We start from the raw sequence: 14056 nt of genomic DNA on the forward strand, positions 1-14056 counted from the left end.
ATTTCGCGATTCACCCGTTCTCGACTATATAACATTTTTCAAAAAGTCTAAACTATTAAAAATTTCTAGATAATGCGTTTGTACGGATCTCAGATCAAGATGACAGTTAGGTTCCCAACCGGCATATATGAAATCTTTACAAATTAACGTAACGTTTTTTTCCTGCTTACCTGTAAAACCAGTTGACAATTTGGGTATGTGCCGATACATATCCTGCATTGGTGATACTACAAGTTAATATTTTTTTCTGGGATTTTAGTTCGCGTGTTTAAATTTCGCGAGGATTTTTATTCGCGGGTCTTTAACTTCGCGATTTTTTTACAATCGCGAAAAACACGAAATTTAAACCTCGTGTCCAGATCTCAATCTGTTTTACGCTGAACCCTTGGCCGTGGGAAATCTGGGTACTAGATGAGCTGATTGCAAAAGAAAGAGTCTTTTATTGTCTTCCTTTTTTTTTTTTTAGATCATATCTTTCACAGCGATCGATCAATCACCTGGACGAGTGGGAACTTCTTCGCGAGCAAATAGAATACCAAGGGGAGCTGGGGCGAGGAGCGTTCGGTGTGGTTTACAAAGCAATGCTTTGGGAAAGAGTTGGGATAGAGGTGTTTAGCACAGAGATTTCAAAACGGAAACTGTTATCCAGCAAGACGGAGCCTCGGGTGGTTGCTGTCAAGGTTTTACTTGGTGAGACTAAAAACGAAATTAATTCATGACCATACAAATAATAATAAAAAAATGTTTTCAGTTTCTCGGTATATTACCAGGTCTAGGCAGGTGTTTCGGAATTACTACTTATGCCCTAGATGCAAGAACCGAGTTACGACATTTGTAAAAGGAATAAATTTTATTTTGAAGCCAAAGTTCTGGAATCGGCGCTTATTACGACGCACAACATTATTCGAGTGATTTGTTATATAGATAAAAATTTTGACGCTGGAAATTCATTAAACCTGGCAGAATGGCGGTCGTCGGTCAACATTCGCGGGTAACAGTCCACTGTTACCCTCTGACCTCATAGATTTTGCAATATTGCACGCTGCGAGATTTTGGCGAGAAACAGTAACCCAATGAGAGCGCGCGCTGTTTAAAAAATTCCAGCTATATAACAATATACACCAAGAGACTACAAAGGGAACAGAGAGTGCATCCCCCATATACACCCTATTCCATAGGTAATTCGTCTCGAGTTATTTTTAACACCACAGATCTCTAGGGGGATTAGACAACAGCCAATCACATAGCACGAATGTGTTCCGCGTGGATGACCCACGCTGAGAGCCACGCGTCCTTCACGAAATGACGCAGAACAAAATGGGGGAAGACGCGGAGAGCGATTTTGCTATTCCTTTTGTCGACGAAAACGACTACAACGAGATTTCTGCGAAAGCTGTGTCAGCGAAACCGAAATTAAAAAAGAATCGCCCTTCCTCTCTTGTATAGAGCTAACAGTAGGGCAGGGAGATCCTTAACACACTGAATATTCTCTCAGGATCATTTATAATTTACTGTTTGAAGAGAGCAATTTCAGGTTTGATGTTTATTTTTTTCAGTCTTTATAGCGATTATTCCTACCCACTTACTTTGTCAATTGTAGGCGAACCCTGCTAAAGCTGAATTTCAAGGGACCATATTCAAGCTCAGAAAGAGAAATAAAATTCGTCGTTGCTTATTTACGTCCTCCATAAAACGCGAAATTAGGCATTTTCACGTCGTAGTCGTGCAAAAACGGGAAAGAAATGAACAAAAAAGTGTGTTGCACGTGCGAAGTTGTGGTTTTGCTAATTAAACCTATTGTTTTTTTGACGTTCTAGTTGTCGTCCGCGTCGTTGGATCTTAAGGTGGCTCGATACAGTTTTTCAAGGCCAGTACCTCCCAAGTTTGAGCATAAACTACGTCGCCATAAACAAAGTTTTGGAAAAATTGCCACCACAGTTGTATTAGATAAAGATAAAAATTTGTTATGATTAGGGTTGCAATGACATCGGAGTTGTCATAGCAACGAAATGACGCTATTACCTATTTTACTTACAGAAGTATTTCTCGGCACTCGGAACTGTTTTTCCAAAATCGTTCACGAGAGCTATTTCCTCCAATAGCCGCCTCGATGTTCGTGAATTTTAAGCGAAATCTGTAAGAGCGTTACCGAGATATTTTGGGATAAAGATTTTGTGGTTAGAAATACGGTAAAAAATGGATAACCGTGATGTTCGGCTGTTATCTGTAGAAAATGAAGCGCTTTTGACATGCAATTTCACCTCATAGTAGTGTCAATCTTTTTAAAAACGTGTGTGAAAGACCGTGAAGATAGCTCCAGCCGATTGCTAGAAAAAGGGATTTGATTAGTATGTATCGGGACGCTTTTGTCAGCGGTTTTTGAAAATTTTGGTCTACCTTAACAAATTAGCGAATAATTTTTAAACCGCTCGATAGATTTTTTAAAAAACTTAAGATTCTTGAGATTAATCTTCCTTTTATATGACCTTTTAGTTTCAAGATTATTGATATATTGTAAGGCAGTAAAATAAGGGCTACAATTCGCCAATATTTTGGCAGAAAGTTTGTGTTTACAAATGTGAGTCTCTCATTATTCAGGGTATTGTCTCCAAGTTTCATATTTTCGTGCAAAACAATAGCTAGTATTTTTGCATATGTCAAATGTATTGTTAGTTACTGTTGTTCACGTGAAAATGAAACTTGGAGACAATGCCGTGAATAATGAGAGGCTTTCACTTGTAATAACGAAACTTCCGATAAAAAAGTAACGAATTGTAGCCCTTATTTTACTGCCTTACAATGTATCAATAATCTTGAAACTAAAAGGTCATATAAAAGAAAGGTTAATCTCAAGAATCTTAAATTTTAAAAAAAAGTCTGCTAAAAAGAAAAGTTGCTATGACAACTCCGATGCCGTTGCAAACCTGATCATAACAAATTTTCATCTTTATCTAATACAATTGTGGTGGCAATTTTTCCAAAACTTTGTTTATGGCGACGTAGTTTATGCTCAAACTTGGGGGGTATTGGCCCTGAAAAACTGTATCGAGCCACCTAAAACTACCTAAATTGTACAAACGACCGGTTTCAATAGACCGGCGAAATTTCTCATTTTATTAAAGCACTGAGGTTACGACAACTTCGAGTTAAACTGATTTCACGGGTTGTCAAAGAGTCCAGCGATTCCTTTTTCCCAGGTGAGCGCCGACTCATTTCGCTTCAATATTCAGGAATGCTCTCGATCTTTTTACGCTTTCATTGCCTCTCGCCCGACATGTTTTGCACGGCGTTTGGTCATGCGAAACCTCCACGAAACATCCACGCCTCGCGCGAGGTAACTTTATCCCGATTCTAAAAATAACTCGAGACGAATTACCTATGGAATAGGGTGTATATGGGGGATGCCCTCTCTGTCCCCTTTATAGTCTCTTGTATACACATAATGCAGATCCCGAGGGGAACAGTTAGTTTTTGTTTTCCCGAGAGTCCTGTTGTTTAAGTCAGGAATCGAGAGAAAACAAAACTAACTGGTTTCCAGAGGGACCTGACATTAAGTGTTTTGTTATATTGCTAGACTTTCACTTCAACAGCGACAAAAGCATAACTGATAACCAGAGCGAATCAAAACAGTCGACTCGGTTCTTAATTCTCAAAACCACTGAATCAACGTTTTGCCAAGTACTTTCCTTATATTATCTGCATCTCTTTCCTCCCCTAGCTGCTGTTTCTCTTCAGGGGTAACTTCGAAAATCGTTGTTTTTTAGCTTGAGGCTTCATGGTTGTGTTGTGGGCTCTTGTTGTGTGAAAACTGGCAGTGTTTTTCCCGCCTTCTGTCACGCCACTTTCCACCATGCTTTGATCACGTGCTGTGACGTATCCCGAGCGGAGAACTATTGCTCAAATGTATCGCAATCCGGATACATTTGGTTTTTGTCAAGGCCACGTGACCAAGAATCAACCAATGGCAGTCCCTGTTTAGTTGAGTGAAAGTCTAGAAATATAACAATGGACGTTGTTAACCACGCTGTTAACGTTCGACGTTGTCGTAATAATCGTAATAAAGCATAACCACGCGCTTCTTAACAATCTCTTAGTACACATGCTTGGTACGGAAAAGGCTCATTTCATCACAAGATAAAAAATTATTGACACCTAACGTTGTGCATGACATGATCCATATGGTTGGGTCCGCCACTTTACAAACGAGAAGGAAACTGGGCCGAGTTAACTTGCGCAAGACTGCTGGGACTGTTACTGGGAACAGGGAAAAAATGGCCAATAGTTGACCTGCGCGTGCGCAGCCCCAATAACGATCCCAGAAGCCTTTGCGAAAGCTAACTTGGCCCACTCTCCTCCTCGTTTCTAAAGTGGAAGTCGAATTTAATAGAAAAAGTACCACGCCAATACGTTTTGATGCGTTTAGATAATCCTAGTGCAGCACAGAAAGAAGAATTCCAGCTTGAGATCGAGCAGATGAAGCAGTTGGGTTCACATCCGAACGTTGTTTCCTTGGTTGGTTGCTGCACGCTTCAGGATGAAAAGTTCCTGGTGATAGAGTATGTTCCTTTTGGGGATCTGCTGACATGGTTACGCTGTAGAAGGAACAGGGTGAGAAAATGAAGAAAATTCTACAATGTACTTTGAACTAGGGTTGCTGAAGAAAAAAAGGAAAAGGATACGCCTCTTTAGAAACATGAAGGAATATTCCCAGTTTTCCCCTTTTTCGATTACACGATATTAAGCATTTTCGCGTCAATTCATCCTTATTTCTCCCACTTCCCACCCTATTGAAGCACCCGCCTCCCGCCCTTTCCTCTCCCGCCTGCCCCCTATTCTCCTGGGTTCGCACCACAATTGTCCTCCTCAATTTCTAGCTCCCAGTTCTCATTTCGGAACGCTATGGAGCTAGAAGCTTTAGCTTGGACCCATTTGTTAATCACTATTACGTTTTGCTGTGTGAACAAAATATGACGCTATAAGTAGCATTAGAGTAGCCAAAGCGAGGTGTTTTCACTTTTTGATGTTGCTGAATCTTGTAGATCTACAAACGCCAAACCTCCAAGAAAATCTACGACGACAAAGTGGGTTTGAAAGATGACGGAAACGCCAAAAATCAGGTAGGGGTAAACTAAACGCTATGTTCGAATGGTCTTAAAATTGCAGTCAGAAGTTTTAAACTTATGTGTAACTAAATCACATGCTTTGATACCAATAAGTAACATGTCCAGGAGGACAATAAAACGCTTTTTGTATGCGATAAGCATGGCTTAGCCTGTAGAGTGTCGAATCAGTGAGTGGCTTAGACAGACCATTGGGGCTTATCATGTTGACAGTGCCATATAAAGTCCATTTTCGCGAGCATCTATTCGTGTCCTACAGTACCATCATGTACATAATCTAAGAGTATAATAGTCACAGCTTATGACATGACATTTTCGAGTAATAAATTGGCCAGGGTACATTATCTTATTCCTATGTATCTGTTCATTATTTAAAAATTGGACTTTACAAAACTTAGCTCTGTTAAGGTAATTATATTCTTAAATCAAGGAGAGCGAATTCGTCTGAATAGGTTGATACAATTGCATAAATTTCGACCTGAAACTGATCTCTTTACTAACAGAAATTAAAGTGCCCTTAGAAGGCCTGACATCCAAGCAGTTAAAGAGCTTATTAAGTTGAGTTTCCAAGTATGTAACAAAGTTATCGTATCATATTGTTTTTTTCCCTTTGAGGTGCAAGATAAAGAAGAGAAGCAAGTGAGTACGGAATTCACTCTGTTATTACAAGATGACAATGAGGACAAGATGGACAAGATGTTGAGTGAGAATGTAAGAACCAACGGCTTGACCATTTTATAAACTAACCTCAATTTTGCTGTCATTTCCTTAAAAGAGTAAAACTTCTCTCAATGTTAAATTCAACTGATTCAACTCAATAGCCTCATATAAGGGAATACAAGACAGTCCTGGATTCTGGATTCCAAACCGTGGATTCCAGATTCCAGGCACTGGAAATCTCCCAATTGGCACTCCCAATTGGGATTCCGGATTCCAAAGCCCAGGATTTCGGATTTCTCAAGCACAATTTTCCCAGATTTCGGAGTCCATACGCTAAAAATTCCCCGGTTTCCGAATTCTGGAATCCCGATTTCCTTACATGCAGCGAACTCTTCCCCTGCAGGATAAGGGATTCAAAACTATCACCGACGAACAGCCAACAGTCCCTTCCGCACCGATGGCAAATCAGCACGCCCCTGCCCTGTTAGCCTCAACGGAAAGTTTGGCCGAAGATCTCACTGATGACGAGGTGTCGTTTTCCACCGATCAAAACATCTTTTCATTTATTCAGGAAATGGCGAAAGGAAAGGTAATAATAGATATGTATATATCTATATTTTAAATAGCTTGGTCTTTTGAGAGCTACACCTCTTTTACTGTCACTGGAACCAGTGGTGGCACCGCGGAATTACGGCTGTTTTCTCAGGCTACTTTTTTAATTTGTTTACGGATTTTGATTTCACACAGAAAAGCAAGGATGCTAAGCAACAGGTGGAGCAAGAGCAGACACAAATGAACATTAAAATGACTCCATTATTGCAAGATGACGGTGATGTCATTAGAGAGGACGCCCAGATGACCTCTGAGAGTCTCCATGATGTAAACTTTTTAAAATTCATTTCATTTTATCCATTAAAATATGCGAGATTACACAACATTTAGTCCTACCTCACCGTTTTTAAGACGTTGCTTATTTAAAATGCGCCTAGAAAAAAGAAAACAAACAAACAAATAAACAAACATCACACTGCCATTGTGTTCATATATTCCTTCTTCACATAGCACTTCTGTAGTCTCTGTATATTCTCCCCCGACGTTGTCACCTTAAAGCAAAACGAGCCACTGCATATGCAACTGTCAAAAGGCCACAGCCGCCCATTACTTAATATTCCATTAATTATAGTAATAAACAAATATACTAGTTTCCATTATTTTCACGTCGTTAGTTATTCAGCCGTTGTGTTGTTAACTACAAAATAATCTGCTGATGTTTAAAATAAACATTTTTGCTCAATTTCCATGTCCATTTGACCCATCTGAGACAACAAAACAGTCGTCAAAAGGCACTAACTCGCGGAGTAAGATTCTCGCGCGTACCGCGCGAGCCTCACGCGGCTGAGGGGTGTCCGTTTAGACCTTTCGTTCAACCGCACGTGCGCGCTTTCCTGATCTACACAAAAATACGGGTTGTTTTACATTGTAGATCCTTCTTGACATGTTGTGCACTATTTGTGGATTTAGGATAAGGGATTGGAAGAGTCCACTAAAGAACAGTTGAACATGTCAAACAACCCACCCGTGGAAAGTAAGCACACAGAATCGAAGCCGCCTTCAAGTGAAAGTCTCGAGGAGGATCCACATGACAAGGAGGAAAGCTTTTCTACTCAACAGCTCTTTAAATTTGCATGGCAAATAGCGAAGGGAATGGTAGCTACTGTATTTGTTTACATGTTATCATATTTGACTAGAGACTTAGCCTTTAAAAATGGACGCTGATTTCAAAGGCGAACTGTATGGGGCATATATTCATTGAGAAAGTAGAATTTCCCTACCGAACTCTACCTGCCCTCAAGAAAAGTACCAAGTTTTCTGATAAAACCACTCTTGAGCGCAAAACAGCCAAATCTGGCTAAATGCCATAAAATGAAATCGGGTAAAAAAAATCAGCAAAAGACGAGTTTTAGGAAATGAGTTTTTTCTGCAGTTTTGGTATCTTGAAAGCAACCACACGATCTGCCAACACGCTGTTTTACGCCCATTTCGGTTCCTTGAGCTCTCGGTTTTCTTTCAGAGTAGCCTACCCTCGATCTTCCCACATTTTTACTCATATTTCCTTGATGTACTCTCGTGACATGAAGCCGACTTCGAAAACCTCGATCGAAACTCAGGTACCTGGGCGTGACTTTTGAAACACTGAAAATACCAGTGGAACAGAAACGGCCGCGATTGTACGATGAACAACAACTTAAAAGAACTGAGAAGCAACTCAACCATCGTCATACAAAACATTATAGGAAAAATACAGCTCCGACGCCAGACTTTTCGTATTAAAAGTTATTAACCAATATTAATTCGCTGACCATAGTTAGTAGAGAGAAGACTGAAAACAACGGTGCTGTAGGTTCTGTTGGAAGCTCCCTGACCGTGCACAATCCTTTGTTTTTTTGTGTACAAATTGTGAGTGAATAAATTAGTGAGATTTTTCTATTGGTCAGTAAGTTTAAAATGATAGGAATGCTATTGAACATTGTGCACGATCAGGTCCAGACGGGCTAACGAAAACATATAACAAAGAGTCTACGCCTTGAGTCTAACGGGTTTCATTACAATTCCACTTTAATAACTATGGCCCAACATAGTAAAATTTCAAAACTCAGGAACAACAAGTTAAAGACAAAATTGAATATTTCGATCGAATCGCTCGAACTTCATCCGTGATCAGCAATGTAAAAATGCCAGGTTATATACGAAAAAGGTTGTAATGTTCCCCCAGGAGAGGGTAGTACATGGCCGAGAGGTCCAGTCCCTCGTCCCTATTCACGGAGGGTTTTCTTTGTTCGATGGTAATGGCCTCCTTGACGCCGTAAAAACCGTGATGGTGCTATTTTTGTCAGATAGAATTTTAGCATTGTGTGGTTTGATGTTGTGACCGCCGTTGCTCGGCAGTGTTCGAAAACGGCAAAAGTTTCACGGGATTGGTGTTCTTTGATCCGGGTACAAAGGGATTTTGGAAGAATACTTTATAATAATTTTGGCTTGTATATTTAAGTGATGGTGTCTGAACTGACGGCTGACTGGCTGTTGATCATGGACATAAACTCTTCCTTGAATTAGTTATCTGTTATTATGTGATGCTTAAATTTGATTTCCCTTTTTCTTCCTTTATAACTAGGATCATCTTGCCGAGAAAAATCTTGTTCATAGAGACCTTGCAGCTCGTAACGTCCTTGTTGGCCATGACAATCGGGTGAAAGTGTCTGACTTTGGGTTGATGCGACAAATCTATGAAGATGTGAAGGGCTCAGAAAAGTCCAAGAAACTTCCAGTCAAATGGATGGCTCCAGAATCGCTTTATCGAAGCACCTTTACCATTAAGAGCGATGTGTGAGTAGAACTGATAAGACTTTCAATTTATTAACGCTAGACTATGGATCTCATCGCATGAGTCTCGTGTGGATTAACTTACTTTTAATAGTCTTTTCCGAACTGATTTTTTCATCCCCGACGACGTATACGTAATTTTTTGGCGGAATGTAAGTTCTCAAACGCCATCTCATTATAGCAAAGTTTGTGTTCACATTTTGCCAACTGATTTATATTAGTAGGATTTTGCTGGCCTCTCTTAAACTAAGCCAGAAAAGGCAAAGCGTGAATGACCTTCCACAAAATCTTCTTAGCCTTGACCGTCTGACTATCAGTCGCTCTGTAACCATTTTGTTGTTTTCTTTCCTAGCTGGTCCTACGGCGTACTTCTGTGGGAAATGGCCACACTGGGTATGCATACTTAGAGATTTATTTACTTTCCTGATTACAACTGCTTGCTTACTTTTCCTCGTTCCTAATAAAAAACACTGACTCATATGGTTTTTTTGGTCCAGGCCCCAGTTGTTCATTCCCAGATTCCGTCTTTTCCAGCTCTCGCGCGTTTGCCTCTTAATTCCCTCACACGTAACATGCTCGCACGAAAGACAATAGGCCGTGTCCAGGTTGCCCTAGACTACGAGTAGTCTCCCATTTTTCCTCAGGGATAGTAGAGCGAGTTAAACGCGAGCGCTCGTGAAAATCACTCCACGCGAGAAAAGGCGACACGCGGCGGAGAGAGAGAAAAATGAAGCCTTTTCTCGCGTGGGGTGATTAGGAAAAATGGGGGACTACTCGTAGTCTAGGGTTTCCCCAACCCACTGTTTCAAAGCGAGGCTAAGTGTGAAGCCACTGATATGAAAATGAGTTTTTTTACTTTCATGCAAAGGTAACTCATTATCACAAGAAAGGTTTTGCACTCGTTTTGAAAGGGAGGGTTTTTGTAACTAGGAAATGGCCTTTCCTGAGGGACTTTGCAGTCTACGACCTGAACAAATAAAAATGATTGTCAAACTTACTGCCCAGCTTTTTCTGAATAACTGATTTTCTTCTTCTGTTGGATCCAGGAGGCGTACCATACCCTACGCTGACCAACACAGAGCTGTATCGCCTGCTCAGCTCTGGATACCGAATGGAAAAACCTGACATGAGCTCTGATGAAGTGTAAGTTGATCGCTCCAGTGATTTGAGGATATGTTATCATGCAGAATTATAACAAAATTTTACTTTAAAAAGAGCTTAGTACGACTTTGCCCTTTGAATACGAACAGTTGGTTCCCAGGGTCAAGATCTCCTACTCTCCCTACTCGCTCCGGGGCATGAAAAGGAAACTCGGACCATGTGAACGAGGCTGTAGAGTCCGGCCACTGATGGTCATTGATGGGCTCCTGTCACTGATTATGTATACGGCTGGCTCCGCAAGCGAAGAAAATGAAGTAAATCTTGCGAGAAAGGAATTGCCCGCGTTCTTTTCAGAAGAAAAACAACCTCCTTCAGTGGCATTCTTGTGGGACAACACAGACTCCTCTTTTTTTCACGTACAGTTAGTGGTGATGGGCCTATTAGCCTTTTCCCGCTTCAAGCCTCCATTTGCGCGTGCGCCTGATCATTTTTTTCTCTAACTGCTGCTGTGGTGCCAAACAAGGTTGTCCAAAAACGCTTAAATGTACCATATATCCATTTTTAAGGATAATGACCCAAAAACTAAGAAGTGAGTTGACAAATCAGGATCTCAGGATTAGTTCTATGACAGACTTTTAAAGTGTTTGAATACAACACCAGTTTAGTTTTCTTCAGCTGCATATACTCTAAGAGACCTCTGAAATGTCTTAAACAACTCAAATGTGGTTGATTCTGTCCTGAAAGTTTGTATAGTTCCCATCTCTGACCATTTCTCATCCAGCCACAGTTTTTACCTCTCAATTTCCCTTCGATTACCGCTGACTGGCATGGGTTGTTTTTTGCAGTACGTCTCTAGGCCTTATTGCGCCAGGCCGATGCGTTTCGGGTCAATTGGTCCGAAAGATTTTTTCTCGGATACGTCGCCGAAATGCATTGACCGAGACAGGACTGGAAAGACACTGTACAAGGACTAAGCAAGGTTGTTGTATTTCCTAAACAAAAACATGACCGCTGAGGAGCTAATTCGAGAGAATTATAAATCGATTTGTTTTTAACTGTCTTCGACAGATATGAGTTGATGACAGAGTGCTGGAGGGAAGACCCAAGAGCTCGACCCAGTTTCTACCAGATGATAGAAAAACTGGAGATCATCATGCAAAAGGATGCACCATATTTGGATGTGAACAAGCATAATGAAGACCATCCATACTATAACGTGCCTCCAAATCTGGAGTAACTACTAATGAAGGACGCTACGTAGGACCGGCGCTTTCTAATTAACCTCAACATTTTATAAACTCGTCAACGGAGGTTCCCTTTTTAAAATGGCCCCCTTATTAAACTTAACCGTACGGTAAATAGCGAAATTAAGCAATTTATGAGCTAAGAGTTTGTGTAACAAAAAAAAATTAATGCACAGTATTATGTGAAAATTTCAACGTTTACAGTTCTGATCTTATGACGATGATTATACATTATGTATGCGTATGATTTCTAGTTGCGTTACGTGTTCAAAATGCCTCCACATCTAGAGTAACTTACTAATGAAGAACGCTACGTAGGACCGGCGGTTTCTAATTAACCTGAACATTTTATTAACTCGTCAACGAAGATTCCCTTTTTAAAATGGCCCCCTGATTAAACTTAACCGTACGGTAAATAGCGAAATTAAGCAATTTATGAGCTAAGAGTTTGTGTAACAGGAAAAAAAATAATGCAAAGTATTAATTATGTGAAAATTTCAACGTTTACAGTTCTGATCTTATGGCGATGATTATACATTATGTATGCGTATGAGTTCTAGTTGCGTTACGTGTTCAAAATACTATAGAAGGAAGAGAAATCTAACATAGAAAGCTCCCTCGTAAAAATTGCCGATCTCCACATGAGATTCGGACGCACGACCCTCCGAGTTCTAGAAAGGATACTCTAGGTACTGGGCTTCTGGAGTGCTACGGTGTTACATGCTTGCAATGCAGGCCTATTTTGTGGGCCGGCAAAAGCTGTTTATTTATGTCGATATTACCGTGGACAACTGAGGAAACTTGGAGAGAATAGTAACAGCAACACTTGGGATTTCCCTCGGAGTAGACGGTGGGGCAAAAGAAGGAGGCGCGGGTTGGGAAGGGGAGAAGTTTTCTCTTCTTACCTCCGCCCCTTCCCTGCTCCAGCTTCTCGACTCCTTTGAAATTCAACATGGCGGTTATATATGGAAGCAGACGTTCGCGCACCCAAAGAAAACGCCTGCAATACAGGCTATAATTTGAGACAGGTTACTGGATAGGTTTATGAGCTGCCTGGTAGCAGAAACTCCATTGCCACCACTAATAGATCAGGTGGAAAGACACCAGAAGGAACTTCATTATCCATCACATTTATTGAATGTAGGTAACTCTCTCGGGCAAGAAGCCCTAGGGACTATCGCTAACTTTCCTACTGGGGTACCCTGGGAGGATCCTTTCATTTGGGACACAACAATTGAGTTAGGTATTCTCTCGTCATTCCTGCGTGGTAGGCGCTCGAAAGCTAGAGAAGTCGCGCGAAAGTTTGACAACGCTATGAGTGCACGCCCTTCCCTTCAAACTTCTGCCGACTTTTCGAAGGTCTCAAAGATATAGCCCGTCTGAGAAAACAACCAACATTTCGCGATGTCACCAAGTCCCTGCGAAATAACGTCCGAGGGACGCCTGCAGAAATTCCATACTGAAGACGCGTCATTACTCAGACCTGGGTAGTGCTTCTGATTGGTTGAAGAAAATTTCCCTCGCAGAACGACCAATCAGAAGCACTAACCAGATTTTAGTAGTGACACGTCATCAGTATGGAATTTCTCGTGTTCGTTCCTCAGATGTGATTTGGCGGGGAAACAAGCCATGGCATCGCGAAATATCGGCTATTTTCCCGGGCTACCATTCTGATAAGGGTTACCAATAAAGACTCGGCTTTGGCAGCTGTGTTTCGGGAACCATCCTACGCTGCAAAAGATTCTAATTTGGTGTCTTCTTTTCCCTTTATCAGGGACGGTTTCTTTCGTTTGAAGTCAATCCGGATTTCTATTAGCCCGCGTAACTGTTGGTTCCTTTCCAAAGTGCATGAAGCCTGCGAATTGGGCATAGTGTCTCTCTCGCGCCTGTATTCCAAGAAACAACTACCACAAAGACATGCACACTTTTGGATTTTCTTATAAAAGACAAATTCAAAATCAGATTTCCTTTCCAAAATTTTTCCTTGAATCAGCTCTAAAAAGCCAAAAGCCACAGGAAAAATATTAATTTTTAGTAGTTTCCAAGTGCCAGATAGTTTAAACCATTCTAAGAATTTGTCATTTCGAGCTATGTAATGCTATTAAAAAGGGGTGAAAAAAAATGAAGTAAGCTAACAGTTGATGAATTGTATTTTCATAAATATTGGCCCCGAGGTTTGGCCGTGATAATACAAAAGAAATGTATTAATTATTCATTACTGAGCCTCAAGATAATTTCTTTTGGTTTTATTCCCCCAAGCCTCGCAGCCAAGTATGAATTTTAATATATCGAAATTGGTCTATTTTTTAATATCTGCGATGTTATTCCCTTCCCTACAAGGCATTGCCAGGAGCGCTGTCGGCTAGGGCCCAGTACCCAGAGGTACAGATACAGATACAGAGGAACGTTCTTTATAGCACATGTGTTAGATAATGAAGATTTGAGTACTTTTCCAGTCCTTTGATATTCTTTGTTTAGTTCAGTGTAGATAGGAATCTCGAGGTATAAACCGAAATTGGAACAACAATCTGACAAATCTGACCCTTCTGA

At 40.8% G+C, this 14056-nt stretch overlaps 1 protein-coding gene across 1 annotated transcript; it reads left to right on the top strand.

Annotated features, from left to right (window-relative positions):
• Nucleotides 1-466: 466 nt before the first annotated feature.
• LOC140945346 (platelet-derived growth factor receptor alpha-like) lies at nucleotides 467-12059 on the top strand. Its single transcript, XM_073394382.1, has 11 exons — nucleotides 467-690; nucleotides 4424-4608; nucleotides 5040-5117; nucleotides 5736-5831; nucleotides 6184-6369; nucleotides 6528-6659; nucleotides 7302-7487; nucleotides 8953-9164; nucleotides 9514-9554; nucleotides 10208-10304; nucleotides 11331-12059. Exons 1-11 carry the CDS (start codon nucleotides 582-584, stop codon nucleotides 11497-11499), a joined length of 1491 nt encoding a protein of 496 aa, XP_073250483.1. The 5' UTR covers nucleotides 467-581; the 3' UTR covers nucleotides 11500-12059.
• Nucleotides 12060-14056: the final 1997 nt, after the last annotated feature.

The sequence above is a fragment of the Porites lutea genome, chromosome 8 (genome assembly GCF_958299795.1).
Source record: "Porites lutea chromosome 8, jaPorLute2.1, whole genome shotgun sequence".
Classification (NCBI taxonomy): Eukaryota; Metazoa; Cnidaria; class Anthozoa; order Scleractinia; family Poritidae; genus Porites; species Porites lutea.